At 40.2% G+C, this 19,371-nt stretch overlaps 1 protein-coding gene across 3 annotated transcripts in view; it reads right to left on the bottom strand.

Annotated features, from left to right (window-relative positions):
* Positions 1–785: 785 nt before the first annotated feature.
* The window catches only part of LOC124545798 (serine/threonine-protein kinase NLK), a 443,318-nt gene continuing 424,732 nt past the window's right edge, over positions 786–19,371 (bottom strand). For 2 of the 3 annotated variants that reach the window (XM_047124747.1, XM_047124758.1), the window contains exons 8-10: positions 5,891–6,092; positions 2,447–2,540; positions 786–1,921 (exon numbers count right to left, since the gene is read on the bottom strand). In XM_047124747.1, coding sequence (XP_046980703.1) covers positions 1,867–1,921; positions 2,447–2,540; positions 5,891–6,092 — 351 coding nt within the window. In that variant the 3' untranslated portion in view covers positions 786–1,866. Of the gene's footprint in view, positions 1,922–2,325; positions 2,541–5,890; positions 6,093–19,371 lie in introns of all 3 variants that reach the window. The other variant, XR_006967642.1, reaches the window with a different exon arrangement.

The raw sequence follows: 19,371 nt of genomic DNA on the forward strand, positions 1-19,371 counted from the left end.
ACTCAAGCCTCACAATGCTCACACTTTAAAATATTGACCAGAGGAACACAAAATCAATCCTCTCGTACCCTAATAACTAAAATAATAGGAAACATTCATTAAGAGAGTTCAAATACATCAACTAAGCAACAATGCTCTAAGAAATAAACTGATAAAAATCTGACTAATTGGTGTTATGAGATCGGTGGATACAATTGCAAACAAAATGTTCTGCAGTGTATTGCATTAAGAGCTTTAAAATAGGGCATAGCAGGATGTATTACAGCTAAACATTAATAATAACAAAACAAGTCAGTCACAATGACTGGCTCTCCTTATCTTATGTACAAGCAAGAACGCAAGAGTAATAATGACAACACACAACCTGAAGGCAAGCGGTGATCTACAGAGGCCTGCAAATTTTATACCGTTTGAGACACGAGTCTACAACAACACACACACACACACACACACACACACACACACAGAGAGAGAGAGAGAGAGAGAGAGAGAGAGAGAGAGAGAGAGAGAGAGAGAGAGAGAGAAATCTTACTACGTAACACATTATTCCTAATGCTGTTGAAAATATTAAATGCAAACATAAATGTAAGCCCAACACAAAACACAAGTTAACAGAGCCATGAGATTTTTTTATTCTGCTTCATAGCTAAAAATAATAATTAAAAACATAACATACTGTTAATAGCTACTATACATCTTCACATCGCAATGTCCTCACACAACAGATGAAACACACAAAAATTACAATTAGCAAACCTCTTTCCTATATTAAAAAATAATGTGTCACTACTTTATGAACATCAGTATCAGATATTTCCCCATCAGTTAACTTAGTCTCCTACACTAACAGTTACTATGCATCTTGCTATGCCCACAACTTAAGCAGCACTTAAATTTATGCTACAACTATAATGAAGGTGAAATAAGACAAGGAAACGTGTTAGCCAACTGGAACTACAGACATATCAAGAAAGTGTTTTATGAGTTAGGACACAGATAAGGAAGAAGCAATGCAGTAACTGAAAGAAACCAATTTCAGATCTCACTATTCAAACACCAGAAAATTTGAATGCACTGCAGTCTCAGATATATATGATAACTCACCACTAAATATTTTTACAATACATAAATAAAGATACATGCCTTATTAAGTAGATAAATTAACAGTCAAATAAATTTTGTATCAAATGCACTGATTTACCATGAAACTGCCTTCCAGATACTAGGCAGATACCATTATTTTGTGTACAAATCCACTGGCGCACATGTGTGCACGCACACACACACACACACACACACACACACACACACACACACACACACACACACAGTTTGAATACAGTGTTCAATCAGTACTAATGAACACACACTTCTTTTGCCACTTGACACGGTTACTCTCTGAACAGGCCTGTCAGAGTTAATACCACATTTTCAAGCAAATATCAAATGACTGTCACACACATTTTCACTTGTTCATTAACACTGCACTGATTGCATGTAATGGCATCATTAATACAATCACATCTCGGTATATACAGAGGCACAGTTCACTATTTACACTTCCCAATTTGTTTATTAGTATTTACCAACAATACGAAATCTTTTATTTTTGACGGTTGCCATCATGATGTGTCCTTACTCTCCCAACAGCCACACTCCTACACACTTCACCACCACGTTTAGAAACGTTAGTTTGTGAAGATTAGTCTGGAATCAAAATTCAGGTATGTTAAGTTATTAATTTGCATTAGGTGCAAACCATACCCCACTCGGCTGCCACATGTGGAAGAGAAGCAACCCAACAACCGGGCGAGAACGAGAATATTCTAGACATTTTCACAATTGGATGCTAGGATGAGGATAGCGTCACTCCCATTGATGGGGCGAGGGAGGTAGTTCAGACGGGTGGGCAACTGTAGAGCTAAAAAAGAGAGAGAGAAACCAAAATGTTAAATTTTTACAACCACACACCATTTAGGTTAATGAACATTCCATTTCATGACTAAGCTCACAAAATGTTCTAGTCTTTCTAACATATTAATCTATAGTTCATTTTATAAGCACATGCTGCATTATCTGCAGTTTACAACATATCTCTTAACACAAACTTACAGCTCAGCCAACCCTCGATTCAACTTTCAGAAAGGAACACAGAATAAACTTTTTTCTCTTTGCCCTAGCAGTAAACTTTCAAACAAAGAAGAAGACAAGAAGGATTCTGCCAAACCGAGGACAAATACTCGTGAGCGAGTGTCGTCGGGAGCTGATCGAGCATTGCCTGCACGTGAATAACGTATAGTAAGTACAGGAAGGTGTGGACTGTACCCTCTCAGCATGTCCGGAGTACGACATAGAGCTTTATCGATCATTATCGGGGAAGGGATGAAGTAGGAGAAGAGAAGGCCCTCCAGATGTTTGCCTCTTGTGGCTGTGGTTGCAGCCTTACCTGGCAAAACTCTTGAAAGCTGCAGATTGAGGATTAATGCACAACGGGACTCTACTGGTATTCAGTTGTTCTGCAATAAACTTGTGCATTTCCTCTGTAAATAAAAAAGGAAAAAAAGGTATTAATTGACAATAATTAAATATAACCTGAAAGACAAGTAAATCATATATATTTTCAACACTTAGCTAAAGAAATAATGCATACACTAATACCACATAAAAGAAAAAGTCACAGCAAGCCTACATTTCCTTCCGATAAACAGCATCTGTTACAGCACGGTTACAGAACAATATAATACAACTATAAAAAAATAATGGAATAAGATGCTGAGAACTGGGTCGAGAGCTATATTAGGATGGAGCAATCTGAGGTGAACGAGGATGTGGGGACCAGAAGGGAGGGTGTTGCGAGGGCTCTAAGAGGGAGGGGGAGAGAAACACGGTGCCAAAGACAGATTGTCACGATGTAGGCAGCAGCAAATTGTGATACGGGGGAGGAAACATCACAGAGTGAAATACAAACAGAATAAAATTGTCACGACGAAGACGACGACAGAGGACTCGAAATGGGATGGAAGTAGGTGAGTGCAGAACTGGAAATACCTGCAGCCACAATTTTCACTAACCTCAGCCCTACACTCACTTCATTCCAGAGACCCGACCCACCACCCACCACCTACGAAACCCTCGTCTGCACTGGCCTCCTAACACCCACCGGTACAACAAAATGCAACCAGCTCCCCTAAAAGACTGAAAATTAATATCCGTCACCAACGATAAGGATGTGGTTCCACACCACAAAATTTCCCCATCACCTCCAGAAAATAGGCATTTCTGACTGCCCAACTTATTTTTCGTACAATCCTACCTCAAAAGTTATTTAAATAACCTATTCTTTTTTGTGTGAAAGATATGGCTAACTGCAAATAAGTTTACACGAGAGTAAAGAAATACAATGTAAAAACTTTAGCTGTTAGGACACACTGTACAATTTTTTATGTTTAAAACTGACAATGGCCACGTGGCTGGAGAAATGTACACCCCTACTACAGCTTTATGACACATTTTTATACAATAATGTCAGTGATAAGTATCAGGGGATTATTGTTTTTGCAGCCTTAGGAACTTTTGCAGCTTTAGGAACCTCAAGGCAAATTAGGTCCAAAAATTAAAGAAAAAAGGACTGTTTAGCTGTGAAAATCTTGCAACCACTATCAAAATCTGGAAAAATTGGAAAGAATAATTTCTAACATTATATTCAAAATGTCTTCCTACAAGTTTCAGAATATAATTCATTGCCTTTGGGGGATTCTCAGTCTGGACACGACGACACCTCGGTCTTTGAGGACGATGAAAAGACTGTCGATATACTTCGGGTTCCACCTGGAACTACTAATGTGATTCAATCTCTTGATTTTTTTGTCAGTAGAAAGCATTTTTCAAAAAACTACCAGACAATATAATTTCCTATAAGCCTCTACCATTCCAGGTTTTATCAGTGGGATATTATCCTTAAACTTCAATCGTTTATGAATTATCAGTTGCATCACTACATTTCGCAAACTGTGTCGAATATACCTTGTACACAGCAGGACAGCTGGGACAGTTTCTTATTCCGTCCCAGTTCTGTCTAAATCAAACAAGTACCGTGAAGTGCTTGAAAGCACCAATTGTTCTTCTATCAGGTATGCCCGATGTAAAATGTTTGTTTTCATCCTTCAACAGACATTTCACATTTTTGGGATGACTACAGGGAACAAACAAGGAATTGTTACACCCTTACTGAAACATATCATTCGAAAATTATCATGAGGACTATGCTACAGCAATTCTTATAAAATTATCTACGTGCAAGAAATATTTCATTTCAACAAATTAAGGTACCAACCGACAGGTTTTATTTGTAATGTTAACATCAAATACCGTCTTCATTTTTTTCTCTCTGCTGGTCATCTTCGTAAGAATTACATCCGCAACAGTTTAGCTGTCGACATGAACAGCATGTTGTTCAAAAATTAATTAGACATGATGTTTTTGGTATGATATAGCTATCAAAATTCACATATGTGTAACCTGGGATTTTTGTGGCATGCGGTGCTACACTCTCTTGCCACAGATGCTGATATGCAGCTAGGCTGGAAAGGCTGTGAAAACTGCAGTTATAAGCAGCAAAAACAAGCAACTTCGACATTTTTCGACCATACATTTCTTTTGGTGTATTCTCCCAGGGTAATTTTCAACGTGTTGGATTCGACCACCCCTTGTGAGGTCCCTAACGGTGTCCTACAATTCAGCAGTGTCAGTTAAATACCCAATATGACATGCACACAGACCCTATCTTACTGTGAACTAATGAAGAAAAGAATCAAGGCTTTGTGGCATAGTGGGATGTTTGTAGGCCAAGGGAATCAACCCAGACAGAAAATACTCTGATGCATTAGCCTTACAAGAACAGCTAAAGAATAACTATTTGCATTGCTTTCAACCACAGAGTGAGCCTCAGATATAAAAAGAACCCAACTTCTTGTGCCGGGAAAGAATAATAAACCTCTCGAGTCTGGTAGATATCCGGGAATTGCGAGAACTACAAGAAACAACACTCGGTAAGAACATAAAAATAATGTGACAATCTTTGCAGATAGACAGAAGATATTGGATTTGACAAAGAGGAGGAAGATTCATACATTTAGGTCCACTGAAACAAAGTGAAAATATACTAGTACCACAATACAATGTCATTCATATCACACTGATAACCAGGTCTATGCAAGAATTTAATACATTCAGATTGTAGCAGTTGCAGAGCAAACCACCATTTGGTAAGTGGGCTAGTGCTAATGTCCTTAGTGAGAGCAGTGTATCTTACAGTCTACAACAGAAAGTACACCACATAATGACAGTTTTCAACAGAAAACTGTAAATGAGGCTTTGATGTGGATTATTACCTTGGTAAAAATGTTTGTTTACTCCTATCTCTAAAAAACACGGTACACCCAACTGCATGTGACTGAGTGAGTGATCAAGCTGAGAAACAGCAAACAAACATAGTTGCATAATGTGAAGTATGTGACATGTTCTACTTGTGTTCGGTAAAAAATCTGAAATATATTCTTCAAGAAATTATGTTCAATAACTTCTACAGTACAAATAAAAGCCAGTTTTTTAACTTCTAACATTGGAAATGCCATTCCTTCATGACCTGTCCATCTCTCCAACAAGATAAAATACCACACTGGTCACAAAAATACTTAACAAGTGCATCAGAGCAGTTACTCGGTTATTGTAACTGGTGATGTTAATGCCCGCAGATAAGGTGAACTATTCTTCACAATTTTGTGTACTTTTATAGAAATTATAATAAATTTGTTAGTAGTTACCTATGTCATTAACATAAGTATTGCAAAATTCAATCAATGACAATATGTTTATATTTTAATTTACTAACCTTTGACCTGCTGAACAGAAGTCAGCTTCTTCTCCCACAGATCATCAAAGCTGTGGGGTGCAACAGGCTCGAAGTCCGGTGTGTACTGCCTGAGGCCTCCCGGAGTCGTGTAGCAACACTTGCACATGCAGGAGTGGTATCTTAAGCGGCCCTCGTCCAAGTACGGGTGAGCCAGAGCATCACCAACTGTTATTCGTTTGTCCTGGCAACAAAAAACAACAAAATAATGGATTACTGCCATGACAAAATCAATATCTGATTTGTCAGCTACTTTCCACATTTCAGTAACAAGAAAGGTACAATCAGCAGAGTGCCTAAAACCAGTCCAGCTGATACAAATTTGTTTATCTTCCACACTTTATTACCACAACTGGAAGCAACCCCCCAAAATTTTTTCGACATCCAGGTAACACGTTCCCTTCAAGACAGGTTTAATTTAGGTTTGCTCAGCAAAAAACTTAGTGTTCAGATTTGCAAAGTGCACAGCCACAGAGGAGCAGTCCCCTCGTAACTCAGTATGATCCAGGACTGAACCAACTGAATTACATTCTCTGCCAGAGTTTCGATTACCTCTCGTCGTGCCCTGAAATGAGAAAGGTCCTGCCCACTATACTTCCCACCTCTCCTACAGTGGTATTCCACCATCCACCGAACCTACACAATATACTCGTCCATCCTTACACAACCCCTGCTCCCAATCCCTTAACTCATGGCTCATACTCCTGTAATAGACCTAGACGCAAGACCTGTCCCATACATGCTCCCACCACCACCTAAATCCAGTCTAGTCACTAACATAACCTATCCCATCAAAGGCAGGGCTATCTGTGAAACCAGTCATGTGATTTACAAGCTAAGCTGCAACCACTGTGCTTCATTCTATGTAAGCATGACAACCAACAAGCTGTCTGTCCGCATGAATGGCCACCGACAAACTGTGGCCAAAAAACAAGTGGACCACCCTGCTGCTGAACACGCTGCCAAACATGATACCCCTCATCTCAATCCTTTCCACCAACACCAGCTTTTCTGAATTGCGCAGGTGGGAACTTTCCCTGCAATACATCCTATGTGGCCTCAACCTTTGTTGGTCACTGTTCTCACCCATACAGCCCCCTCCCTGTTCCCATTCCAGCACTACATAGCCGTCATTTCACCACCCCACCCAATCTTTTTACTTCTCTCCTTTCCGTTACTTACCCCCCCCCCCCCCCCCCTCCCCTCACCACCTCCTCTCCTGCCCTCTGTCTAAACTTCAGCACTTCACTGTCTGCTACCCCCACCATACTATCACTCCCCCTCCCCAACCCAACCTCCTCCTTACCCCCACCCAGTCGCCTCTCCCATCGTGCACTGGTGCTGCTGCTCGCAGTGTGGTTTCAGTTGTCTGAGACTGCAGACGTGTGTGCAAGTTGCGTGTGTGTGTGTGTGTGTGTGTGTGTGTGTGTGTGTGTGTGTGTGTGTGTGTGTTGCTGACAAAGGCCTCAATGGCCGAAATCTATAATTGTGTGAATCTTTCGGTTGTGCCTATCACTCAGCATCTCTGCTATATGGTGAGTTTTTGGATCTACAAGGTTTTTGCATAGAATGTTCTCCTCACCAGGTTTTAAGGACTCCCTCACAGGCCAGTTCTTTCTGCACCAGTGTTGATCCCTAGCCCTTATGTCCCAGTCACACAAGAAACATGGAAATTTGGTAAAGCCACCTTGCTGACTATGGAGCGTGCGTGTTACTTTTAGATCGCCACATATCATCCAACCATGAGCAGAATAGCCTATTTTATTTAGCACTATTTCTAGATTTTCATAGCTTTATTTCATATGTACAGAATGTCCAACAGGTATAGATGCATACATGTTATCATCGTGTAATAAAACAGCCTTTAAACTAATTTTGGATGAATCAATTAACAGCCTCCAGTCTTCCTTTTTCATCAGACTGGGAATGTCTGAGCAGTACACTAAATCCCCTTGTCGAAAAAACTTGGAAAATTGCTGCTCTCTCTTTCTATACATGTATATGCTGGTTCCAACTGCCAATAAGTTCTTTTCTTTTACTCTAGAGCCAAGCAATTCAGCATTTCCTTTTGTTAAGTCCAGATCCCTGACCAAATCGTTAAGCTTAGTCTGAGTAAACAATTTGGGCTCTAGACTTTCTGTATTACAGTGGAATTCATCATCATCTGGTTCATGTAAATCCGATTGTACATAAGAAAATACATCTGTTGGAATAGAATTTAAATCATCTGGTGGTTCAGGAACCAGCAAATCTACTCCATGCCCTACTGGTTGGATGGTAGACGGTAGGTTAGGGTAGCTTATTATCTTCTTGTTTTTCGAATGATTTCTTGGCTCCCTCCATATCATAGGAACAGCAAATCTAAGGGCTTTTTTTCCTTCTTTTTCGACCATTTTCTCAGATCTTCAACACACACATAATATATCTTATGTGGTGACAAACATTTTTCACAAAGTCTGTAATGTTTCTTTGGTGTTTTTTAATCACAAATTCACCACTTATATAACAAAAACTGTCAGCAGAGTTTTTACAACCACGATTAGACATTGTAGTGAGCACATGTACAGGAAACGGGAAAGTGAGGTTAGGTTGACAGTAAACAAAACACCATCTGTTAACGCAAAACTAATATCGACCTTTTTTTGCCAGCAAATGTTTTTCAGCAGTGCTCCCAGCGTCATCTACATTCATTACACCTTCTTTTTAAATTATTTTAAGTACCGTATTGGGATTTGCCACACTAAAAAAAAAGATTACATATTTTCAGCAAAAAAGTTTTTCCATAGTTGGCCTGAGTTATTGACAAAATTATTTAATTGGATACATAAAAAAAATCTACTCACCAAGCAGCAGCAGAACACACTTAAAAAACTGTTGTAATAAGCTTCCAGAGCCAGTGGTCCCTTCTTCAGGTAGAAGGGTTGAAGGGGAAGGAAGAAGGGTGTAGGAAAAAGACTTGAGAGTTCTAGAAAAAGGGGTAGATTTCGGGAAAGTCACCCAGAACCACGGGGCAGGGGAAACTTACTGTACGGGATGAGAAGGAAAGACTGAGTGTTGGTGACTGCATCAGACAAGATTTGAAAACCTGAGAGCTTAAAGGTGGAAGACAGGGTAATATGCAAGACAGAAATTACTACTAAAACATTGTGCACGAGTTAACAGGAGTGAAAAGCTACGTGCATTGTACGTAACAGAGGTGGGCGATGAAAAATAGACAGGAAACAAAATGAAAGATGTAGAAAACTAAAATGGAGTGAAGCAAAGAGTAGTTAACGGTGAAGAAATGATGAGATAGAACACATTAACATAACTTAAGGCCAAGTGGGTGGCGAGAACCAAGGATATGTTGTAGTGCTAGTTCCCACCTGCAGAGTTCTGAGAAACAGGTGTCTGGGAGAAGAATCCAGATGGCACATGTGGTGACACAGGTACCGAGGTCACGAATGACATGTTGTAGAGGATATTGTGAGTTGCCAATATACATCCTCTGCCTATGCTCATTCATCGTAATTGATAATTTGGTGGTAGTCATGCCATCGTAGAAGTCCGAACAGTGTTTACATAATAGCTGGCATATGACGTGTCGTTTTGTTTCACAGGTGACTCTTCCTTTGACAGTATATGTTTTGCCAGTTACAGGGCTATTATAGGTGGTGGTAGGAGGGTGCATAGTCTTGCAGCGGGGACGGTCACAGGGATAGGAACCACAGGGTAGGGAGATGGGTGCAGAAGGAGCGTAGGGTCTGACAAGAATGTTGCGGAGATTGGGAGGGTGACAGAAAGCTCTTCTAGGTGTGGTGGGCAAAATTTCAGACAGAATGGATCCCACTTCAGGGCACAATTTTAGGAAGTCAGGGCCCTGTCAAAGTAGCTGATTAACACATTCCAGACCAGGATAATACTGAGTAACAAATGGTGTGCTCTGAACCCGAATGGTGTGCTCTGAACCTTTTTTGAGGAAGGGTCAGCAGTACCAGAATTGGACACAATAGCCCAGGAAATCTGCATTTTAACTAGGCTGGTGGAGTAATTACGTGCAGTGAAGCCATCCTTTCCATGTCAAATGTTCCTCCCATACAGCCTTGGCATTTGTTTGGATGCAGACTCTTTACAGCAATACGCCACCAATCTCACCTCAGCCTTCACTGCACAGAATCAGGTCGAATCAGTCTTTCCTTCTCATCCTGTACGGTAAAGTCTCCCCTGATCCACGGTTCTGGGTGACTTTCCCGAAATCTATCCCTTTTCCTAGACCTCTCCAGTCCTTTTCCTTCACCCTTCTTCCTTCCTCTTCAACCCTTCTGCCTGAAAAAGGAGCCACTGGCTCCGAAAGCTTATTACAACAGTCTTTTAAGTGCGTGTTCTGCTGCCGCTTGGTGAGTATATTTTTTATCTATCCAATTAAAAAAGTTTTATTTTGGTATTATTCTACTGTTTATGTTTATTGCTATAGTATTATTCTGCAGTAGCGGGCTAAATAAAAATTATTTGTTAGTGTATCAGTTCTTACCAGTCAAAATTACAAAAATAATAACTGAAAACTAAAACAATGAAAAACTTCCAGAAGTCTACAAAATCCCCACGTTTTACCTAGACAAAAAATTCTCACATTTTACCTGGATTTCCCAGCTGTCCAGGGGCATATACACACTGAATATCAACAATATTAGGGAAAGGATAGATTGGTACTCACGTAAAGATTACATCCTGTCTCGCAGACAGGCACAACGGAAGTCTGTTACACATTGAGCCTTCAGCCAAAGGCTTCTTCAGGAAGGAGAACACACACACACATTCACATGAGCAATCAAATCTCGTCGATACATGACTGCTATCCACTGCAGATAGAACACACGTGTTGCACAAATGACAGCAGTGATGGGGAATGGAGCAGGAAATGGGGAGGGATAGCAGGGTATGGGGTGGGGAAGAGTGCAGGGCCAAGATGGCAGCAGAACAAGGCTGCCAGGTGCAATGTCAGGAGAGGTAAGGCACGGGGAGCAGAAAAGGAGAGAAGCAGAGAAGGGGGAAAAGATCGGCGAGTCCACTGACAGACAGCAGCGCACCACGAGTGTGGGGGAACGTGAACAGGAAAGACGGTGATGGGACGGGGGGTGAGGGAAGAAAAACTGTCGGTTGGAGGGTGTGTAGATTGAGGCTGGGATAAGTTCGAGAGTGGAGAATGTGTTGTACGAATAACTTTCATCTCCGCAGTTCAGAAAAGCTGGTGGTGGAGGGAAGGATCCAGATGAACTGGGTTGTGAAGCACACAGTGAAAACAAACATCAGCTGCGTGTTGTGCCATAGAGTGGTCCACTTCGCTCTAGGCCACAGTTTGACACTGGCCATTCATCCTGGTTGGTAGTCATACCAGTATAAAAAGTTGTGCACTGACTGCAGCAGAGATGATATATGATATATCATATGGCTTTCTTACAGATAATCTGGCCTCTGATGGGGTGGCGTAATACGTAGTGCTGAGTGGGTGGACTGGGCAGGTCTTTCGCCCGCGTCTTCCACAGGGATACGATTTCTGTGTCAATGGGTTGGGATTGCGAGCGGCATAATAATGATGTTACGGAGGTCAGGTGGGTGACTGAACACAATTTTATGAAGTGTGGGAAGTATCTCGGTTGGGATGTCCTCTATATCAGGGCACAATAATAGATAACCGAAGCCCGGGCGAAGGATGCGGTTCAGTTGTTCCAGTCCGGGCCGATACTGGGTGAAGAAGGGGATGCTCACTCCTGTGTAACTGATCCTCGGGGATGGTGGGTGGTCGGAGGTGTGTGGGATATGGCGTGGGAAATTTGTTTGTAGGCTCTGGGGGATAGTGTCAGTCTGTGAACAGCTTTGTGATACCTTCAGCATACTGAGCAAGGGAGCTCCCGTCACTACAGATACGTTGTCCCCTGTGGCTAGGCTGTACGAGAGGGATTTTTTGGAACGGAAGGGACGGCTGCTGTCGAAACACGGGTACTGTTGATGATGGGTGGGTTTAATGGGGACACAGGTGTAGATGGAGCTATCAGAGAAGAGGTCAACATCCGAGAGACAGTGGCGTGCTGGGGTTGAAGAGGATAAGGGGTGCTGATGGGAGAGGTGGTGTTGAGGTTGTGAAGGAATGAGAATAGGGTGTCAGGGCCCTGAGCCCAGATAGCAGTTATCCTTACAACACATTCTTTGATCCTGAACTTACTCTGGCCTCAATCTACGGTATCCTCTACTGTCCCCACAACTTCCATCCAACCGTTTCCATTTCCTCTGTCCTATCGCCTCATCCCTATTTGGGTCCACTCACCCTCATTTGTACACTGCCAACACACCCACTGATCCCTTCTCCTTCTCTGCTCCCCTCCTTTTCTGCTCCCCATTCCCCCCCCCCCCCCCCCTCTCCTGGCAGCCCTGCCTGGACACCATCTAATTCCTGCACGCTCTGCCAGACAGCAGCCTTGCCTTTCCCCACTCCTCCTTCCCCAGCCCCACCCCCGGCTGTCGCTATCGTCCAACGTGAGAGAGAGCTGCACTCCAGAGGCCAGAGGTGGCAGTCACGGGTGCACGGGATGCGCCCACTCGTGCAAATGTGAGCGCATTTTATTTTCTGAAGAAGGCTTCGTTCGATAGCTCATCTATAATAGCCTTTTCATTGTGCTTGTCTGCAACTCAAAGTAAGTCTCATTTAATCTCATCTTCATATCAAAGAAAACATTAGTCAGCTTGAAATCAGGCAAGAGCACGGGTCTGTTCTCTTGCCTGAAGATTGTGGAGATGAGTTTTGTTCGAGAAAGCCCTGTGACATCGGCGCATGGCACTTCGTATTTAGTTGCTAAATGGGCAGTTGAGGGGTTAAAAATCTGTTGATGATTCTGCAGTAAGGTGTGTTAAATCAAAGCACGATTTTCATGGCTTGTTGACCATTGCTGTACTTATAATTGTCCTGAGTTGTGTTCGAGAACATCTTAGACTGCAACCAGATTGCAAGAAACAATGTTCTCAAGAATACTAAATGAATGCCGAAAAACAAAAAGTATTTAAGCTTATCCACTTCAGATGTTTATGAACCTGTGACCGTTTATGCAATATAAATAAAGAAAACTGCAACCAGTCATTTTTCTGAAATAACATTTTCTTCATTAACTAATTTTCGAATCTTTTCAAGCTCATCTTCAGATAGTGCACAGGAGGTTCCACGACTATTACAAAGCATACTGTTGGGTTTGGCTTTGTGACAAGATGGAACACGCTTTAACGCACCACTGTGAGTACTGCTTATATGGTGATTTGGATGCAAAAATTAATTTTGTATTTACGGTGACAGATTGGATGGCTTTGTTGTTAATATTGTATCCATCTACCAGCTTCCATTGCGACTGACAATATGTAACACATATGGTGAAAAAGCTGAGTTTTCAGTCGCATGCTTCAGCTGCTGTCGATCCGTGATACATTTTCACTGTGTTGGATCTGTCAATTAACTGTTAATAAATCTTGCTGATGAACAGTCACCTTTAGAAATTGTTCTGGTGGTCCAGCTACTCAGTTCCACACCATGTACAACTTCTTTTTCTTCTGTACTTCAATCCTTGCTGGGTGATACTGAAATGTTAGATCACGAAGACTACTTAAAGCTACTAAATAAACTCCAAACTCTCATTTGCACTTCACCCTTCAAGTCTCACAATGACAGATCTCAATGATTGTAATTCAAAATAGTTTTAACCCAACATTACCATATTCTGACTTACTCCGAGCTGTCCATGACACCACACACTTAGAGGGCTAACGAGAGAGAGAGAGAGAGAGAGAGAGAGAGAGAGAGAGAGAGAATGTGAAACACACACACACACACACACACACACACAAGGTCTGGAAAAAAATTGCACTTTGCGATAAATGCGAAACAGACATGAATTCTGCCTCAAAATGTAAAAACGCGATATTACCTAATAAACACTGCCAATATTTCATAGGGAATTGTACTCAGATGCACTATTTTATCAGAGACAGTTTGAAATATCTTTATTTTCTGGATATAAATAACGAAAATTTAACCAATTTTCATTTACTGATATTGCACATCATTTGGCAAAGCCCAATTTGGAAAAAATGTACACAAGAAAAAGGACATTAAGTTTATTCCATCAGCATCTAGTTTGACATCATTAACAAGCATGCATGTTGTATCAAAGCCGACAGAAGCCACACATCGCCTTTTGTAATTATTTGAGATGCTAAACTGCAGTAGCCATTTTGCAAACAACTAAAAGGAGCAACTCATTATTTCTTCAGTTGGTATATTCACTGCAGTTTTGGAAGCTACTGACGTCTATTTTCTTTGGAGGTGTGAGCTTTTGGACATAATGACTTCAGGATACAATGTGTAAATGATAAAACTGGTGATTTGGGCAGCAACACCACAGTGGCCCAGTAAGGCATTTTTATTATCATTTTTGTGGAAAAACAAATGTCAGTCAAACACTGTAAAATGATGACAGTGGTCCTTTGTCTGAAACTTCTGACTTCCTAATATTTCTTTATGTAAACATTGCTGCCGCATAGCAGAATGATACAATGCCAATGTTAAACTGGATGCTAGTAGAGAATTACCTTCAGAAATGAAAAGCTGTCAAAATTAAAGACTGAAATGATTAACGCAAAAGCATATGTTGACACATATTGTCTGTACTGTTAACCAATTACACGTATCATTGAAGAACTGTATCAGTGTGTCTGAAATTGTTCTAGTACCAGTAGTTTATTAGTCAGGATTATCAAATCTGATCTTCAAACACACTTTTGAGATTATCAAGCTCACCAGGGAGAAAAAAAATGTAGCAGTCTGATTTATTTGCTATGAGATATCAGGGAAGTCATTAATTACCTGAAAATATCAAATTAGCTTTTTTTGTTTCTGTGTATGTGATGGTTACACCATTTTTTGTTTTTTCTCGAATACCAGTTTCAGGTGTACTGAGCTGACAATATTGCAAATGGTTCTTTACATCTGTAAAATACAAAGTATTGTGAACATTACTCATCTGACATTTTCAACAAATTTTAAATGTTGCACAGTACATTCACTGCAGTGGCTAAATAGTGATGAACATTGGATTGAAGAATTTTCTATTATGTACATTGCCATTAGTTGTGCCCTAAGTTTTTGGGATAGTGATGAGCAAACAATACAGTCATTTGAAAGTTAAATTTAGCATTAAATGTCACCAATGACTTCCCTGATGTCTCAATTCAAATAAGGCTGACTGGCATCTGTCCCTCTCCATGATGAGATAGAAAATCTCGATAGTGTATCTGAAGGTCAGACTCAATAATCCTTACTTTTTGTATCCCGCCTGGAAGGTGGCGCGTGGGTCTTCTCCTGCAAACTGAAGGGTAGGCTGAATGTAGGAACTGAGTACGAGCAGGAAAGGTGAAAATCTCTGCAGTACTGCTCTTAGAAATGGTTTTACTATATCACAATATTAACTGAATACATAACTTTGCACTGAGGTGCACCCGTCGTGTAAATAGTACACAGTCTCAACAGCAAGCCAACACCCTCGGAAGTTAAAATGATGTTTCTAGGCCATCTGCTTGATCAAATGGTCAGAATCTGGAGCGGAGCTCGCAGCGCTCTCCCGCTCCGGCTAGAGTGCGCTGTCGTCGGTGTGTAACGTAGTGCCAACCTAGCAGAACGCACCTACGTTGTGGCATTGTAGTTATCGATACCACATTACTAATAACCTACTAAAACAAATTCAGACACACTGATGCAGCTTTTCTAAGATATGTGTAACCGGTTGATAATGAGGAGCATATTTGTCAGAATATGCTTTGGTGTTACATATTTCAGTCTTTAATTTTAACAACTGCATCATTTCTGAAGGTAATTACCTACTTGCGTCAAGCTTAAACACCGGCTCTAAACCATGCTCCTACATAGTGGAGATTTTCACATTAAAAAAATATTAGACTGTCAGTAACTTTGAACACAGTATCCGTCACCGTATAACAGCAGCTGACTTGACTGAGCCACAGAGGTATTGCTACATCAATTGCTAGTTTTAACATTTACACATCGTATTGTGGGCTCATTTTGTCCAAAAGTTTGCAGGTTCACATTTACAAGGAAAATAAAGAAAACAAGAGCTTCCAAAATTGCAGTGAATACACCAAATGAAGATATAATAAGCTGGAATGAAATTTCCACTCTGCAGCAGAGTGTGCACAGATACGAAACTTCCTGTCAGATTAAAACTGTGTGCCTCACCAAGACTCGAACTCGGAACCTTTACCTTTTGCAGGCACATGCTCTACCGACTGAGCTACTCGAGCATGACTCACACCCAGTCCTCTTCACAGCTTCTCTACTGCAGGTACCTCATCTCCTACACAGGAGCTCTCCTGCGAACCTCGTGGAACTAGCACTCCGGGAAGTTTCGTATCGGCACACACCCCAACTGGGTCAATCCAAATATGAAGTGGTCCAATAAAAATTAAGTTGGTTGCTTGACCATTTTTAGATATTTTAATTTTATTATATGTGATTACCCTATAACTGAGAAGTTCAAAACAGGTTTAAAAAAAAAATTACCTTTCACCTTTACTGGATGGCAGCCATTTTTGTTTGAAAGCGCGCGATAATGTTTCAGGTTAGAGATGTTACCAAAAGTATGAATATCTCTGCAGTGGATTAAGTTACAACATTGCAATTGTGTTTTTAGAAAAGTGTCCTCTACAACATTGTCTATTACACAAAATACCCTAAATTCAAAAATAACCAGTCAAAATTAACTCCAAAGTTTGGTATCTAAATTTTCAAAAATCCACTTTTTAGGCCTAAAAATAACAATCAAGGAATGATTTATAAGAGTCTATTTTTTTCCTATTGTTAGATATCATACACAATTGGTCTCATATAGAGCAAGAACACTTACAAATGTTTCCTTAATTTTTTATGAATTTTTGAAATTTGAAAATTTTCATTTTTTGTAAAGTTTGGGGTTAGTTTTCTCAGCTGGGTCTGAATATAGAAATATGATTTTTGCACAGTTTGTACACCTATATGATAGCTACGTAATGTAAAAATTCCAACACTGATATGAATTTTTGAAAATGAGGAGATAATTCACATTAACCTACAACAGATCTTATGGCTCTTGCCTGCTCATGTGTGATATTGGCAGGATATAATCAATTATTACTGAAGTAAGGTACTGAATTATATACAAAAAGTGGAAACATCACTGAAATTAACATTTATATTATTTTGACATACTTAAAATAAATATTTTCAATTAACATCCTTCAAAATGCAACTGTTCCTAAACCTGGTGGTGAATGTTAAGAACACTTATTTCTTGAGTCAGCTTCTGTGATATAGAATAAGACCTTCCAGTTGTTGTGGTAAGTTCAAGAACTGAAAGTTTCCTTAAAACATTTTTCATTGATATCCACACTTTGTCACTAGTCAATTTCTTGAACGATGTTCTTGGGCCAGCAGGGTGGTAAAAATGCACAAAAACATCATTTCTTCAGTTGAAACTTCCAGGCTGAGAGGCCGTGGTCGATGTATAAAATTTCCCCCTAACATTTCATCTCCATCTGCGGGAGACATCGTCTGAGGTCGTCTGGCTACTGCCACTGAGGCTCCAGGTACGCTCACATTTATAGAGCGCATAGAGGGCACCACCATTCGTCACGTGATGCCAACAGTATGCCTATCTTTGGAAAGTGTCATCATTTTCGATGAAGAGTAATCAACTGTCATTCTGCTGGCACAACGTCGACATCCATATTTTGTCTAACTTTAAAACTTCCTCTTTTCTATTAAAATCATTGTTTTCCAAACTTATTCTTTCAACCTCTGCAAGCCACCACTGTCCATCATACACACGTGCCACTATGTCATTCAACGTCAAAAACAGAGATGTAATTTTACTGACAATAATTCCCATACATTTCGGTTTCTGATGTTACATAGCATCGAACTATGTTTTCTGGAATGCCAAGGAATTTGTGGAAATTCCTTGTTCCTTTCATTGCTAGCCTATACAGTTTTCAAATCTGGTTTGAAGTGTTGTTTTCATATGCAGAACCACTTCTTCTTTCTTGATCAGAAAATCGGTAATGCCTTTAATACTATCCTTGCAAAAGACATGCACATGTCCTGTACTGTGAGAATTTGGCCTGTGGTTGGTCTTTGTAGGCTGGCTTTACTTACTTCATGTTTTGTTGTACCTCCTACTCCATCACATGCGTTTTTACCATGGCAATATGCAAAAAAAGGGCCATTCAGCCTCCAACCCAAAGTCTACTTTGTGGTTGCACAGATTTGAAAAAGTCTTTCTGTTCTTATACTGACTACCACTTCCATCTGAAAAGTATATCAGCTTCACCACCTTGGGAAAATTTTCGTTTATGTAATTTATTACATACTTTTGAAACACATGTACAGTCAAAGTGTTGTGCCCCACGTAGTCACTTAGAATGCAAATTGAAGAACTGCAAACTTCATCTTTCTTATTTTTAAAGTAGAGAAGTGCAACCTGAATCACAAATGTAAAATTTTCTGCAAAATCAGCAAGCATTATGCATTCAGTTTCATTAAGTTGTGCTTTTTTGTGCTTCAAAAACTTACTTTGGATTTTAGAAACATAGTGGTGACTTTTGAGTTTTTGTAAGTTATCAATTAAAGATTCCAAGTACTCTTCCTGATATTTAACCACTGTTTTCATTTCCGCACTGTCAGTTGTGACCCACTGTTTGAAGGTAATACTATCTGGCATTCCCTCATCACATTCATGAAACAATTCAATAACAGTTTCCTTACCAGGGCATTTATTACACGAACTCATCATGCAATCATAACTGTTAGTGTCACAGACCATTAAATCTAGTAACTCTTTGTAGTTAAGATCACTGAGTTTTGCACCCGCAATAATCAGCTTGACGTTTAGATGATACAAACAACATATATGGAGTGTGTCCCTGAGGATCCATCCAAAACACACCACTTAGGGCAGAGCTCACAAAATTATGACCTTCCAATTTTGCATTCAGTACGAGAATTTTTGAAAGCTGCATAAAGTTCACTTAAATCTGACAGCACTAGTCGTTTCTGATTTGTTACTTTAACTCAATTTATAACAACTCTTTTGCTATCTTTGCAACCTGGGCACATTCTGCTGTTTTCATCACCTCCAAAAAACTTCTGAATGTTTTTAGTTGTTTCTTCACTTATGCCCACTCCTTTCTTCTTTCCTAAAACTGGAAGAATGCCATGCTCTTTTACTAATTTTCAGGTTAGTTGAACCAAATGATGAGAAACGATGAATTCATTAACTATTTTTTCTCTTGACCGTGAGTTCGGGACCAAAATTAAAATTTTAACTTTTTCCTCTTTAGATGTCACTAAACATTTCATTTTTAATTTCTCTATTAAGCTCAAATATTTAGTGTCTGAT

Source organism: Schistocerca americana, chromosome 1 (genome assembly GCF_021461395.2).
Source record: "Schistocerca americana isolate TAMUIC-IGC-003095 chromosome 1, iqSchAmer2.1, whole genome shotgun sequence".
Lineage (NCBI taxonomy): Eukaryota > Metazoa > Arthropoda > Insecta > Orthoptera > Acrididae > Schistocerca > Schistocerca americana.